This window comes from Uloborus diversus, chromosome 3 (genome assembly GCF_026930045.1).
Source record: "Uloborus diversus isolate 005 chromosome 3, Udiv.v.3.1, whole genome shotgun sequence".
Classification (NCBI taxonomy): domain Eukaryota; kingdom Metazoa; phylum Arthropoda; class Arachnida; order Araneae; family Uloboridae; genus Uloborus; species Uloborus diversus.
Genome location: NC_072733.1, coordinates 102,731,185 through 102,747,864, shown reverse-complemented (window position 1 = coordinate 102,747,864; position 16,680 = coordinate 102,731,185). Strand labels below are relative to the sequence as shown.

The 16,680-nt window shown below is 31.8% G+C and overlaps 1 protein-coding gene across 2 annotated transcripts in view; it reads left to right on the top strand.

The window, feature by feature from the left end:
* The window catches only part of LOC129218148 (uncharacterized), a 336,406-nt gene that overhangs the window by 20,155 nt on the left and 299,571 nt on the right, over positions 1-16,680 (top strand). The window contains exons 3-5 of one of the 2 annotated variants that reach the window (XM_054852365.1): positions 2,263-2,325; positions 2,424-2,641; positions 7,998-8,083. In XM_054852365.1, coding sequence (XP_054708340.1) covers positions 2,430-2,641; positions 7,998-8,083 — 298 coding nt within the window. In that variant the 5' untranslated portion in view covers positions 2,263-2,325; positions 2,424-2,429. The remainder of the gene's footprint in view (positions 1-2,262; positions 2,326-2,423; positions 2,642-7,997; positions 8,084-16,680) is intronic. The other variant, XM_054852364.1, reaches the window with a different exon arrangement.

The window sequence follows — 16,680 nt, the reverse complement described above, 5'->3', positions numbered from 1 at the left end:
GGAAAGGAAAATGACCGACTCCGGCTCCTGGATTTTGAAACGCCCGACTCCGACTCCGGATTTTTTTTATATTTTTTTAATTGTATTTTTTCAATTCCTTCTCTCCCTTCAGGGGAAGGGGGGAAAACCTCTAAACAGAGATTAAAATATTAATTCCTTGTTATGAAAATTTCACATTTTGTTTTTTATTGTAAACCCAAGACGCATACAACGTTAGAAATTCAATTTAATAATCAAATTTTCCAATAGTTACGAGTTAAAAAGTGAGATGACTTAAAAATCCCTTTTAAAAAATTTGAAAAGTAATCCCCCCGCTTTAATGTTTAACAAATAGATATTGATCAAATTGTGTGCTTTCAATTTTTGAAAGCTGTAGCGTGAGAGAAAAAAAGCTTTTTTTCTAAATCCAAGTTCTTGAGAGGGGGTGGTTTGCCCCGGGTGACACCCATCTGGTAGATAACACCCAAAGTTAATTTTAGAGTTTATAAAAAATATAAATACTTTAATTCTGAAAATTTTCGCGAATATATTTTTAATTATATTTCATCAATAACATTTCAAAGAAATATGGCACATATATTACGTCAGAAGCTAATTTTACACAAACTGCGACAGTATACAAATTTGTACGAATAGCTTTTACTATACCTATATTTCTTCTTCGCTAAATTTTTAATTTAAATTTTATTGGCCGCTTTAGAATGAACCTTAATATGAAAGTTTTGAGATTAACTGCAATTATTGAGTGTTGTAATCAGGAAATCATTTACACTTATTTTGTTGCATACTTTTTAGTGAAAACCAAGCTTATAGAAATAGTCTTAATAAAGAAAAAAACATTAGATTATTTCATCGAATCTTTTGGATTCGTGCTTTCTCGCCAGAACTTCTTTGAATTTGCCGATCACCCTTAAACGTTTCGACCCTAGCTACGGGCCTCGACTTACTAATTTGTTACGTTTCTTTTATTATTTTATAACTGAGATCGAACAAAACACTATATTTCTATTTTTACTTGAAAGTGATTACTTGAAAATGTTAGGCAACAAAACCGTTTGCTGACAGTTACTATTAGTTAAGTTAAAAAGCTAGCAAACTAGGGGACGACTACAGAAAGTTCGGTAAGCATTCAAGCTAGTTGATTGCCATAATGGCAGTTATTTTCTCATTAGTATCTTTTTATACATGTAATCGAACCAATTGGTATTCAGTTTTTAAAAAATGCAAGGAGAGTCAGTGAAAAGGAGAGGAAAAAAGAAGCCCGGAGTCGGAGTCGGCATGTTTTGTAACGACTCCGACTCCTTTACCCCAAAATCAGTCCGACTCCCACTCTTCGACTCTGACTCCACAGCCCTGCTAGAAAATGTCCTCTTACACCCCTTTACTTCTCACTGCCAGACTTAGATAAAATGAAAAGCTTTCTGCGAACACAAATCCTAACTGGAAAATTTTCTGCAAATAATTATCTTGCCTAACTCACCCTTGAATAAAAAAATAAATTTATATTCAAGTATGAAAGAGACAAAAAAAGTGTCATTTAATTTTTTTTTTACAATAACATATAGTTTGCTTATTTTTCACCAACTGAAGAAAACTGCCAAAACCATTATTTTTTTTTACACATGTGCTTTAAAAGGCTTTTGGAGAAAGGCTTTAACAGAAATAAACTCTGGGAATTTCTTAAAAATTCCCTTTAAAATTAAAAAAAAAAATAATAATTTAAATCAACGTTAGCAGTTTGAAAAAAAATTTCTGCAGAGCCTAAAATTTTCTGAGAAAACACCGTTCGCGCGTTCGTCTATATAATGCAAGACTGCGCACTGCCTCAAATGTTTTCTATTTTTCTAGCTTCTTTTGAAACCTTTAGTTTCATCCTTTTTCTGTTAACGGTACGTTGTTGAATTTTTAACAATGCAGCAAAAGTCGCTAAGATTCTTGGATACTTTTTCGCAAATAAAAGAAATTGAGGACCACATTTTTTTTCTACTACAATGTTTATTCTGCGGTATATCTGCATTTTTTTTTTTTTTTTTGCATTTATGTCATCTACCTTTATTTTGCTTTATTTAGAAAGCTTGCTCTTAAGTTTGCCATTAAAAAAAGTTCAAAAAGAAAAAAAAAACATTAAGTTCTAACATTTCCCTATAGTTAGTATAAAATCCAAAACTGGTTTTGTCAAATATTTCAGAAACCCATTTCTGCAGATACTGTGCTTTACCGCCCCCTGTCAGTATTGTACAAAAGATTTTTCTTATTTTGCAGTTGGTAGGCATGCGTTACATACAGAATGGTAAAATAAAAGCATAGTATATCAAATAAGATAAGGTAAATTTTATATTTAATAAAATTGCTTTGATTTTCCTGTTTCTAATTTATAAGTGCATGCAAAGAAGTATTCTGTAATTCTTTTTTTTTTCTTCTAGACTGCAATGAAAAATTCTCGCTCTTCATGTTTGGTTGGCATAAGATTAGTTCCTGATGGATTCTCAGCTTTGAATTCTCCCCTATCTAGTGGAACCATAATAGGCTGTTTGTCATTGCAACCTGTAGCTGCCACAATATCTTGTAAAGATTTCAGAACAATGTTGCTAGCTAAATTTACAAATTTACCGAAGGAATTTATTTTTTTGAGCTGCAAAGGGTATGCTGATTTTTGCTTCCTAATGCCAAAGTATACATAAAAAATTCGTTTTTCCAAAATAGTCATCAAATGATTTTTAATGTATTATTGTACTGATTTATCATTATTACCTACGTAAAATTGTTTAAACATTTTTTTTGACCTTATTTTTTAAAAGATCAATGATATATTTTAGACAAGTTTCTTAATGCATGAATTAATTTGTACACATGCCTTGTTCCGTCTTTAATGAAATGGCTAATAATGCTTTTCCTAAACTAGACATTCAAAAAAAAAAACTTGCAACTAAGTTGATGGTTTTATCATTGAAATGTATGAACTCAAAATTCTAATAGCTGTTGTCGGCCAACAAAGCATATTTAGCGCACCCGGTTCGTAAATAGCAAGATCCGGAGAGCATACCATTTTACCCCATGTGATATTTGTAATAAATATTGTTAGTCTTTACTCAGTATCATTTCTTTCTTTTCTCAATACCCATTTTAGTTCAATGAGCTGTCTGATGTCATTAATTGGATTAAAAAATCAAAGTTTTGCCACATAATAGGTGCTCAACTACTTTGTTATGTGTTGCTCAAGAAGTATTTTTGTAATGAAAATTCTCACAGTTCAGGACTCTTGCCAGAGCAAAAATAATTTACTCGTTGGCTTGAAATTTTCTTCGTAGTTTGTGTTAGAAAGTTACAAAGTTTCCACACTAAGGTTAGTGTTCTGCGGGATTTTGTATTCTCTTCCTAGAATTTGATTCACATGAAAATGCAACTAATTTATTTGAATGTCAAGTACAATAAACAAGCTATTAAATGGGAACTGCTCTTTCTAAAAAGGTCTACTGGTTTCAATTGAGAGCTTTTCAGATATTTTTATGTCATTTCACAGAGGTTCTCATTATTAAGTACAGGTCATATCACTTCCAAGTTTTTTAATTTTTGCCTTTTATTCACTAATAGGGTTCCCATGGGTCCTTTAAAATGCTTTATTTCAGTTACAGTTGCCCTTTAAAATGCTTTATTTTGAGCTAAAACTCTTGATTTTTTTTTACAGTGCTTTATTCGTTATTTTGTTCTGAAAGTCCTTTATTTTTGCTGTGATTGTGTGTTATTCCCTCTTGTTTTTTCCCCCAATTGTTAAAACCCCAATGCCACTTTTTTTTTTACAAAATATTTTTTTGCTTCTTGGCAAAAAAGCAATACTTGCACAAAATGAAGCATAGGATTGTATGAACGGTTACAGGAAGCAACCCTAAAGCATTTAGTTTGGGAAAATACCTGATGTGGTTCTTGTCGAATTTTGTATTGACCTTGAAAATTGAAAACTTGAAAGAAGAATCATACATTACTCTCAAAACAATAAAAGATCCAAATAAATTTCTGTAGTGGTGGTTACTAAACGTTAAAACTACTAAGGAATACTTTCTCCTCAGTTGTAAAATCAAAGCTAAAAATTTATGGAATGCTTGGAAAATGAAAATAAAAATAAAAAATGATGGACTTAAATTTGAAGAGACAAAAAGAATGTTTGGAGTTTGATATTTTTTCACTTTTAAAATTGCCTCTGAACTTTCAGAAAAAGCAGAAGTGTTAAGAGAGATAACATTTTGTAATCAAGCAAATAGTTTGATGAAGTCTGCATGAGAAAAAGAGCCCCGAATAAAACAAAAAGAAATGAATGAAAAATTTGAGGAACTGAAAAATTAAAACTCTCATTAAAGAAAGCATTCAGCATGACAGATATGTGTTTTGTTACAAAAGTTGTACTATTTTTTTTCATTGAATTTGTTGTCATAGTTAACTAAAAAATGCTCCTTATTTTTATTTATTTCAGTTTGATAAATTACATTTAGTACATTTTAACTGGAGGAAATAAAGAAAAGTAAACAAAGTCAAACCTCCACATATCAAAGTAGCGAATTACCCGGAAAAAGTTCGATGCATAGAAACCATTTCAGTTTGTCATAAAAACCTCCTAACATATTAATTTAACGCCAATTTTTGCCTACTGTAATGCTGTGTCATGTCTTTGAGTGAGTTTTCTGTAAAGTTCCAGTACTTTTTTTACAGATTTCAGATTTCTTATAAAAGCTCTTTTTCTTAACTTTCACTTTAAATAACACGGAAATATAAGTTTGTTGCTTGAGGCACCTGAGGCCCTGCTGTATGTTGATAGTTCCCCAGTTGGGGACATGGCATTATTTTGACGCAGAAGATGGTTGCGTGGATGTTCGAGGAATGTTGCTTCCTCTAATGGAAGTACCATAATGGTTAGCCAACGGCTCTACAAAGTAATTATAGTTTTTTTAAAAATAATTTTAAGATTGTTTTCTTTCCCTTCCTGCATATTTTAAGTTTTATACTCTCCCCCTCCCACACACACATCTTTCTCAGCTTTTTTTCAGGGGGTTTTCTCAGCTATTTGAATGAATAAAAGTAATAAAATAAAGAATAGGTTAAAATATGGTTTAGAAATAAAAAATAAAAGTGAAATAAAAATAGAAAAAAGCATGCTGTCAAATGATTTTGCTAAATAAATGCAAGCATATTATGCAACTTGACTAGATCATGGGAAATAAGCCACAACATTAACATAGTATGCAACAAATTTATAAAACAGTGGTTGTCTATAATTATTAAAATTGACTGCAAACAATAGCATTTGATCTATTTCAGCCTTAGCTTGAAATTTTGATTATTTGCTACTAAATTTAGTCTTAAATTTTAGTGCAAAAATTTTATTTGAAGTATAATATCCCAGCTGCAAAAATGTGCCTCAACGTTGGCATTTTACTTTTTTGATATTTATACTACCTCCTGTTCCACCGTGTTGCTTTTCTCGGATGACTTTTCATCCAAAAGCTCACACTTCTTTGCATTGAAAAAGGTGTTCCTTGTAACACCGAAACACGTGTCTGCAATCAATTGCAAGTTTTGTGCTTAATAACGTTGGATTACTGACATTTTAATGTGTACTGTGTTTGCTTCCGAGAATTCTAAGGAGGGGGAGGGGGCGTGATGCGTCCTGCATGTACTTATGCCAGAACTTTTATTCCTCATAAATGTGTTCTTTTTGAATTAAACCACCATTACTCGTTCTTCAATCTCAATAAAAATTTCAAGTTTTGGCTGGATAGCTCTGCGGACCTGCAGGGGTTCACGAACCACAGTTAGAGAAACTCTGTTTTTTTTAAAAACCTTTTTGCCCATTTTTCTTTTTTTTTTCTGCACTATCGTTTTAGTGTGATTTCCAGTAAATATTGGAATACATGTAGTTTTAGAATCAATATGTATTTTAGCAGTTGCTAATAGCACTGATTTCTGCTAAGTTTAATGTTGGAGAAAAATGATAAATATGTGTTAAATATACCTGTTAATTACGCTTTTTAACTAAGCAAAACTACATTTATTATATTGTGGGAAGTAAGTAAAGTAAACTAGAAACAAGAAATAGGAACTTGTTTCTTTCATCTTGTAAAGTAATGTATGTCCCCTATACCTTTTCGTTATCTTTTCTGAAGTGTTCTATCACTGCAATTTAAGTGCTTTTTTGGCATTTTATTAAAATATTGATTGTGCAAGCAGACTTGCCAACCTTCCGGATTTAGCCCGGTAATGCCGGATTTTTGCCTCATCTTCCGGGTTACCGGTTTTTTGTGATTTTTTTCCGGAATTCCTCTAATTTTCCCGTCGGTAATCGAAAGAACGTGTACGGATTCGAATTTTCTTCCGTTGTGGACGGCGACTTTCCTTTCCCTACCGCCAGTCTGCAATTGATCACCCTTCTAATGATCGCTATTCCACATGACGTCATGGATCGCTCTGTGCGGCCCCAAACTCAACGCTCAGCAGGATGGTTTGAGATGTTTGGCATCGTGCCAAGTAACGTGTTCGCACGTGCTTGCTACTTTGCTTACATTAGCTACTGCAGACAGCGGAGTGCGTAGGCAATGGATGTTAAGAAAGCTTCGGAAAAGTTCTGAATTTTGGTGGAACTTGACGATGTCTGGAAGAAAATATCATTCTATCTTTAACAAGTCTTACAGTGTTGATCATCCATTCATTATAGAATCAAGACATTTTCATTGGTAGAAGCGCAGAAAAAATAGTTTCTGGTTTGGCTCCATCAAAGAACATTAAATTTTTCTCAAGTGTTAAGAGAATTTTATGTGTCATCATGTGATTACATCATTCAAAAATTTCCAATTGATGATGAAATATTTATAAATGCTGAAGTAGCAAATTTAAATCAAATAGAAACAGCATCATTTTCTAATATACGTTTTTTTGTAGATAAGTTTCCATGTATCTGCTTAAAAGCTATTGATGCTCCTAACGAGGATGAAGCTTTAGATACACTCCAGACTGTATTTTGTAGTCTTCAGCTTGAAGACATTCCTAAAGAAATATTAGAAGAGGAAAGAGCCGACACTCAATGGTGTTTAATATCTGATCTTAAAGATGATGTTGGTGCTCTTAAATTTCTACATTTTTATCAAAAATCATGCTCATGATACTAATTATTTTGCATAGCAACGCTGAGTGTGAAAGGATTTTCAGCTATGTAACTAAAGTCTGCACAAAATTTAGATCTAGTATGTCAAGAGAAACTATAGAAAATTTACTGATAAACAAATCAAATTAAAGGGGTCACTGCTGTGATCAGAAATTTGACTCTTAACTTTTTGAGAAGAGCTAAATCATGCACTGAAAATGCATTAAATAAAAATTAAAGAATTATTCAAATATGTATGGTAAAATATTATTCTAGAATAACTATAATTATTATTAATCAAGATGTTAATAAATTATATATTAAAATAAGAACAACAATCAATGGAATGTATTCAATCATATTAGGGATATCTCAATAAATTAACTCCGGTAAAAATTACAGAATTTGTTTCCTTAGTATCAATTCAATTTTGTTGTAATATGTGTTGATCACAATTTTTTAGTATTCGTTGGAATAGTTGCAGGATTTTCCATTTTTCAAGGTTGGCAGGTCTGTGCAAGTGTTAAAAAAATATTTTCACGTTTTATTTCAACATTTTGAAGCCTCATACAATGTTATAGAAGTGAAAAGAAGGGTGCTTAATTATTTTTTTTAAGGTGCTTTATTTTCATTTCAACTTTTAAGTGAGAACCACGTCTGAGAATACGAATAAGAAACTTCAAAATAACTTTGTCATTTGTACTTTCAGTGAAAATAGTAGAAATACTTAGAAATTTGGCTGTGACATATCTCATAAGTATCACAGAATGATGTGGGATGATCCGTTTATTAATTTCAAAGTAAATATTTATTTAGTAATTTTTACCAAAAGTTTTTTTTTTTTTGGAAATTAAGATATCTTTATTTTCAGGTGGCCCATTTCAAAAATTGAAGAGGAAAATGTAATTGTTTCTCAATTAATTAATGCAGATATAATTACTATTGAAAGAGCCTTAGGTAAGTATCTTACAATTTGGCTTTTTCATACTGTTTGATCAAATTTTCAGAAACAATAAACAATACCAATTGCAAAATAAATAAATAAAAGATCTGTTTTGATTTCAACTTTTTCAAGTTTATTTCTTTTTTTTTAAATATAATTTGTTTCAAACTCATATTTAAATATAATGTACTAGATGAAATTGTATGTTGAATATGAACACTAAATGTTTAAAGAAAATTATTTCGAAGTATAATTGCTTTTAAATATGACAAATGTTTTAAATTGTGATTTTTAAAACATAAGTAGGGTTGGTTGGGGTAAGTGGGACCCCTTTTTAGAGCAATTCATTTTTGAAGCGTTATACAAAAAGTTTTGAAACAAAAATTTTTTAACTTGTTGACTTATTTTGTCTTGGACATTATCAATAGATAAAAGTTCATCATTATTTTCTAAAATGATAATTTAAATATTCTTAACTACTATATGTTTTAAAAAATCAATTTGGTGTCTTACTTACCCCATAAAAGGGGTAAGTGGGTCACCCACCTTTTATTTAACTTTAAAGCAAGCATGTCAAAAAAAGGTGTAATTGGGTCTTACTTGATTAAGTCCGTAAGCTTTTAGTATGATATAATTTTTTGTAAAAGCATCCATTTATGAAATAGTCTACTGATATTTAAATCTGCATGATGGAAAATTAAAACAATAAATGAAAACAATTGCATCTGTGAAATTTATTGAAAGCCTATAGGTATATATATTACGTATAAAGTAGTGTTGAATAAACGTAATACAGTTGATTAAGATCAATTTTGGTAAATTAGCCAAAATTAAAAGTTGAAAAAGAAATTGGAAACACTCAATGTCAGCATTTATTTAAAATTGGCTTAGGAAGAAACATTATCTCTTCATACTCAGTAATAATTCTAACATCATCTGGATCAGGTCAATAAAAAGTCCCTATTTAAATTAAGCAGTATATTTTTCATTTGCATATCAACTTCTCAACTTTACTTTATGGTTTTCTTTGATTCAAGTTTCACAAATACAATCACTAGCTTTAGCAGTTTTTGCAGCTGAACTACCAGTTCCTTCTAGGTCATCATAGTTGTCTTTTATTTCACTAGTACAACTTTTATTCAGAGTTGCTTTCGATTTTAAAATCATCATTTTCATGTATATGGCTTCCCAGTGTGATAAAAATTTTCCGTAACTTAACCACAACATTACAATTCGTCTCACAAAGCTGATCTGCCATTTTTAGCACTATTTTTTGGAGATCCTAGATCCTGTGGATCCAAATCTTGGAAGCTGAAAATTTGCATAGGCATTTTTTGCATTTAATGGCATCTCTACACCTCTATAAAATGTCATCCAATTCAGAGATGATCGTGCATAATGTCATACAGACCCCGAAGAGATCCTTATTTTCCTACTTTTCCCTTTTTTTTCCAACTTTTTCTTTCTTTAGTATAGCACTTCTAATTGTTCATTGATTCTTATTTTTACAATGCCGCACCGATAATTTTCTGTGTGTTTCAATCTTGAAAAGCAAAATAAACAAGCGGATCCTGAGTTTTTCATTGACTGACTACATTAATTTCTAATAGGAACGCCGCAGCGTTTGCGTGTTTAAAAGTTAAATTTTCGTAAGTGACTTTTTTGCCGTTGCGTTGTTTATGATCGACTTTACTTTTTATCGTCCCGACTTCAGTCCTACTATTTTAACAAAACTATAAAGAGATAGATACTGGCACATTCTGATGCAATTATATATTATTTACCCGTCAATTAGAAGCTTTAAATAAAGTAAAGGGCCGACTGTTCAAAAAATGCGGGCAAAGCCGAATTTCCTATTTGCCAATTTTTTGTCTAGTTGATTCAGGGTTGGCTTTATGCCAGCAGAAACTAGTTTTTGCCGTGGCAGAAACTGGTTATAACCGGAAAAAACTGGCAGAAACTGGCAAAAACTTAAAAATGTCTTTAATAACTCAAGTAATTAGTAAATGATATTTGTTTAAGTAAATTAAAAAATCAAACATTTCATCATTTAAAAAAATAAAATCCCATGCTAGTGCCCTTAATTTAGTTAAAAAAGGGAACTTTCCAATTGCAGAGGCTCGTAGTATTTGGATTAATTTAACAAAGGATAAAAAATCATACAGGGGTGCTTAAGAAAGAGGAGTGATACACAGAGTTAAACACGCATTACTGATTGCAATTTACTCACTTATATGCTTCCTCTAAATTGTTTGTGATTGAAATTATCATATCATGTGCTTCAAGAAGAAAGTGCCCGAATTTTACTTGCCTAAATTTTGTACTTAATGTCACAGCTTTGCAAAACAAATTGACCCTATTTCTCAAAACTTATTTTTCCAGTCATATTTTTACCACAACCCTAGTTACTACATGGTGGACCAGTTGTACAATAGATGAAAGTTTCACGAATATTGCTAGCTCCTTGATGCATTGTCTGCTAGCTCTTCTGTTTTAAGAATACTCTAAAATTTCTCATTTGTGCATAGTAAATTGAGAACCTGTTTATATTTTTGAAACCACCTTTTCTAAGAGGCAATTGCAGTATCCAAACAAAGTAACATTTGATTTTGAATAGCGATAATTTTGTAATAAAATTACAGTACTTTGGAAAACAATTATTTTTCCCATGCATTTTTTGTTGTACAGGGTTTGTACAGGTCATGGAAATCCTGGAAAGTCATGGAAAAAAAAAAATAAGCACATTTCAGACCTGGAAAAGTCATGGAAAATTGAAATTTTCAGTCTAAGTCATGGAAATTTATTTTCAGTCATGGAAAATGTTCTGGGAAAAAGTAACAGTTGCTAAAAAGAGCATTAGAAATCTTGAGTGATTTAGTATTGTGCATCATGAAAACTATTTAAACTGGAAAATTGAACGATCTCAAAAAACATTGCATCCAAGTTCGTTTCCATCACTCCTAAATCTTTATTTTAAAATTTATCAGAATTAATCTCCATTTCTTGAAGGTTTTGAGCAATCTTTAGTCATCATGCGATAGAATACAGAAATAGGGAATTCTAGTTCTCAAAAACAGTAGTGCCCAATATACGGCCCGCAAAACTAATCCATGCAACTCACTGGTACGTTCAGTGTCACTGTTCAAACATGTTCTGAAATTTCTGAACCTATTAATTTATATGCTTTTGAAAATGTACAAATAAGTAAACAAGTACATTTAAATCAAAATATTTATTTATTATGAATTTATATTTTTTATTTTTTTTTAAATAAATATCTGGTTTAGAAACATGAATTTACTAAAGAATGCATGGCTTTATTTTAAAGAACCAAAAAATTGTCAAGTTGACATTAAAAGGCAACTTTTGAAGCAAATTTATTGAAACTTAGTAATGATTCATTCAACCTTTTCCCCAATCATTATCATTCTACCTGTTTCTAAAAAAATAGTCGACATTTAAGCATCATTCACTGTAGTTTTACTTAACTTAAACTTATGTGATTAAAATAGGTAAGAATTATTCCGTTTTTTAGGTGTACACTGATATTTTTTCAATCAGGTAGTGGCATTCACATGGAAGTTTTGGTAATGCTCATTTCCAAAAAAAAAAGGCAAGTTTGATATTAAATAGTACTATTCTCTTCATTTAACAAGGTCATGAAAATATTCATGAAGTCATGAAAAAGTCCTGGAAAAGTCATGGAATTTTTTTATCCAAATAGAGTATGAACCCTGGTTGTATATCAAGAATTAATTTTTCATTTTGTGAGTTTTTGCCAGTTTCTGCCGCAAAGTGGCAGAAAGTGGTTTTTGCCATGCCGGTTTTAACTGGTTTCTACCGAGGTTTTAACTGCCTCGGCAGAAACTTGCCAACCCTGAGTTGATTACAAGTGAATAAAGCTCTACTTAAAATGAAAGGCAATGTAAAACCTTAAAAGGAACATAAGGAAGCAAAAAATGAAAAACCTGTACACTGTACATATTTTTATTGATGATAGTACAAAATAAAAGCGACAGATAATAGAAATTCACAAAAACGAACCACTTCAAAAGTAATCGCAGAAACTAACTTTTTTCATACATAAATATGATTATTGTTCATTCTAAATCGGACACATGATTATAAAATTTAATTTTCTTTTCTCGCAAAGAGAGTATTTGCGAAAAAAAAAAAAAACAGCAAAACCTAGATGGGCAAAACTTTCTCGATTTTTAGAGAGAAATCGGAAATCAATTTAATTGCCAGATTCCGTTTCTATTTCTTCACATTTTTAATTGTTGGGGAATAGAGCCACTAGCAATTATATACTGTTTTTTTTTTCTTTTTTTTAATGGGTAGTTTCTACTCTGATATATCATCAATATCGAGGAGTTGCTCATCATTTTTATGTGCTGCGTTTATGTCAATGCGGCATTTCTAAACATTTAAATTTTTTTTGACAGACTCGGACTTTTTTTAGGGTGCTGCAATTATACCAATGCAGCGCATCTACTATAATTCATTGTGCTCAGAGCCCCTGATCAAAGGGGGAGGAGGGGAGAAAGATATATACAGGCATTTGATGCCAGTTGCTCCCCCCTCACTCTCAATTTCATGAACAATTTCCGAATGAATATTTTTGTTGTATGGTGGGGATTGAGAGAAGCTACATGTCTTCGCTTTTATGCACAGAGAAACATTAGTAACTGATCTTTGTCTTTGATAAAATGTTATGTTTACCATGCGTGGAGTTTTTCTTTTTTTTTTCCGTGACAAAAATGTTGGAACAAGAAGGAGGTAAAAAATCACCAAACCAATAAAACAATATTCCTTTTTATTGCTTGATTAAAATTAAAACTAGCCCGTCATTTTGATTTCTCCCCCTCGGGGTTGGCTGGTAAAGGATGTATACTGAATGCAAATTTTGTTTGAAAACAACACAAACCAAACAAACTTGTATAGTCTTATATGATTAAAAACTGAGCGTATGTACCTATGTATGTATATCTGAGTTACTTCTCCCGAACGCCAGTAAACTGACCATCGAACCAGGTATTGATGGATTCGTAATTTTCCCGTCTTTATGTTTGGCTATTTGACATAATCCTCCGATAAAATTAGTAAAGATATCATTTAAAAACTATTAATTATGAAGCTTAGATTTCGACATAAAATCCCTATTTTTCAAAGGTTTTCCTCCATTCAAATTATTATTCAGTGCTTCATCTCAACTTTCCGCAACAGTGCTTTTATTAAAATTTGTAACCTGAAGATAATCATTGAGAAAGAGATCTTTGTTGCCATTTTTTTCTCGAATATGAACAAATAAAATTCTGGGTTGAGGCTTTTCCTGTAATCGGGGGATTTAAAATGTTTCCTTTTTAGTTATTTTTTCGCAATCTGCCGCAAAATTTTACTTTTTTTTGTTTAAGCCTAAGTGTTGAACATGCATCAATTAACATAACTTTTATTTTCAAGGTAGGCCGTGCAAAGCCGGGCGACGCAGCTAATTAAGCATTAATTTTCGAAAGTCAGGGAGGGGAAAAATTTACCCCACTGACCCCCATAAATGATGTGCCTGAAACAAAAATTTATGTTGAATGCTAAAAATACATAACATAATAATAACCCTTTAGTTTACTTATTTCATTATTTATTTAATTTAATTATTTTATTATGAATTCTAAGAACAAATTTATTTTAGTTCTGCATTTTCAGTATTTTTCCTTTTTTTTTTTTTTTTTTTCAAATTCAAACATCTACCCCTGTTTATGCAAGAGTACATGTCAGCTGCTGATTATTTTCAACTAAAACTAATTTAATATTTGCTTTGCTTTTTGTATCATAGTTTATGACAACAAGAGCTGAAAGTGTTAGTATTTTCAAATGATATATGGATGCTCTCAAAGGAATGTTTGTATTTTTGACAAAACAAATATTTAACAAAAATGGTTTTATTGCACCAAAATATGAGTCTTCATTATTATTGTTTTTCATATCTTTGTAGTTTTGTGTTTCCACCAGTTTATTTTTCATACTGATGATTGTCAGCTTGTTTTTTCGTTTTATTTTTGCGACTCGGAATTTAATTTAATCCCTTTAATATTTCAAAAGTATTGTTAGTCTATTTTTAGGACAGTTTTAAATCAAAAATGCTGTTAGTTTATTTTACATTAGAAATAAAATTTACGCTAAATTTGTTTCCTCTTGACGTGTGTAGTCCTTTCTCTTCCTATTTTTTCCTACTTTTTTAAGTGACTTTTTTCCTACTTTGTAAGCTTTTTATTCCTTATTTCCTACTACCCTCCCCCCAAAACCACTTCGGGGTCTGGTCATATTAGAGTCATTCCATGTCCTCTGACATGATTTTTCAAATTTCCCGCGCTCAATCTTCCCCGTATTGGATATTTAAGTTATGCAAATAGCATTTTTATTTGACCTTTGCCCCCCAAACCAAGAGTGAGCCAACAAATTATTTTTGCTAGCGTATACCTAGCACAAAGTAGTATCCACATAAAAAAAAATGATATGGGTCACTCATTGCTTTTTGAACAAAACAATCATATATTCGGGGGGTGGATACAGGCTACCATTATTTTAGGATCATTCTACAAAATGCTCCCCCCCCCCCCCAGTGAACAAATTTAGTTTTGCTCCTGAAAAATTTCTAAAACTGTTTAGGTGTCAATAAAAAGCACCAAATCAGCCAGGAATAAAGCATAAACATTAGAAATTAGTTTTACAAGCAATGAAAATACAGTTGACTTACACGAAAGGGCTATAATGCAAATTTTTCACGAGTATGACATCTCAAGAGTTCTGAAAGATTCCTTGTAAAATAGCATGCAAATGACAGAAGCTTTATCAAACATTAATTTACTCGGGGGGAGAAAAAAAACTAATACAATTTATGTTAGTGTCTTTAGTCCTAAGACAGCAATTAGATACTCCTTAGCTACAATGTTAATTATGCTGATTAGTAAAATGTGTTATACAAGTTGTAAAATAAAGCTTATATACGGAAAGTTTCCCAAGAGCTTTTTATGGAAGAACATTTCAAGTTTAACAATAAGTTTGCATTTCAAACGCAATTTTTCAGGCAGGGTTGGGGGGGGGGGGGGGGGGGGGGGGGGAGAATGGAGCTGAAAGCAAAGAAGATACCAAAAATACCTTTGAATTTAGGGAGAAGGGGTAGCTGAAAGCAAAGGATACCAAAAATACCTTTGAATTTTAGCTCAATAGACATTGCACAGTGTAAAGCTCAGGAAATAATAAGAAAAAGAATAAACCAGAAACATGCTAAAAGCTTGCTCCCCAACCTCATGTAATGCGCTGAAATTGCCTAAGTCTTTTCCTCCTGTGCATACAATATACTGTACAGAACAGTGGTGCCATCGGTCTTGGAAAGGTTGAGAAGTTATGGCTGTGTCCTTTAATTAGGATTAGGAAAACAATTTTTCTTTCACAAACAAAAATCTCAATAAATTAGTATTAAATGATGATAACATAAAAAACCTTCAGTAAAGTAGGAGAGACTGATATTTGAATGTAAAACCGGGAGAAATGAATGAAAAACTGGAGAGTAGACAGGTCTGCTAAAATCCATCTCATTAGTTTAAATGGAAAAGGAACAATAATTTGACAAAAAATTTAGTTACAAGTTAAATTTATGTGTGTGGGGGATGGAGGGGGTGACTAACTCATTATGTGTGGTGACTAAAAAAAAAAAGTTACAAAATAAACTTAACTAATTTGTCTTAATTTTTATTTTTTTTGGGGGGGGGGGATCATCATTGGAAAAGTATTTTCAGATAATGCACTTTCAAGGAAAATAATATTTTTATTGAACATGCAGCTTAAAAGTGACTTCTAAGTTACAGTACAGTAATATACCTCACAAGTTACAACATTTTTTTAAAATTTATTTTTAATAATCAGAAAAAATTCATTCAGCCAGCTTTAAAAAATATGGGCATGATATTTGAAAAATACAACTTTTTTCTTATCATCAACATGGAGGTGGATCCATAAATTTTGGTAATGAGACACCAAAATGAACTTAGAAATGTTTAACTATATGCTGGATAATCATAATAATACCAGCATCCTTGCTACTCATTTCACAAAAGCTTGGTTTGAAGCAAATGAGGTCTGTCAGCTTGAATGCCCAATAAGAAGTGTTTCATACTTGCACTATCTGCCCACTCAGCAGAACTGGTCGGCGAGACGTCCCATACTGGTCGTATGTTTGACGTCTGGAGGGCGCTTCAATATGATGTCCACAGGACGCCTCTAATTTTATTTTTAGTAAAATTTAGCGCAGAAAATGAGTCAATAGATGATAAAATTGTCGAAAATAGATGAAAAACGTATATTTTACTTCAAAAAAGTTTAATTACTAATTAAAACTGTGTATTTCCAGTTTGGTCTTATAGCGTCAGTTTAGTCAGTCCCTGGGGACGACATAACGGTGACCATTTGAGGACCCTTTTACTCAACCCGGGTTCCAGCCCTCTACCCTTGTCCCTGGGTCGTCCTGGCGACGGACTTCATGCCGTCTATGCGACGCCGAACCTTTTTACACTTACACTTCATCAAGATATTCCGCGTAACAATATACTCCTTAGCA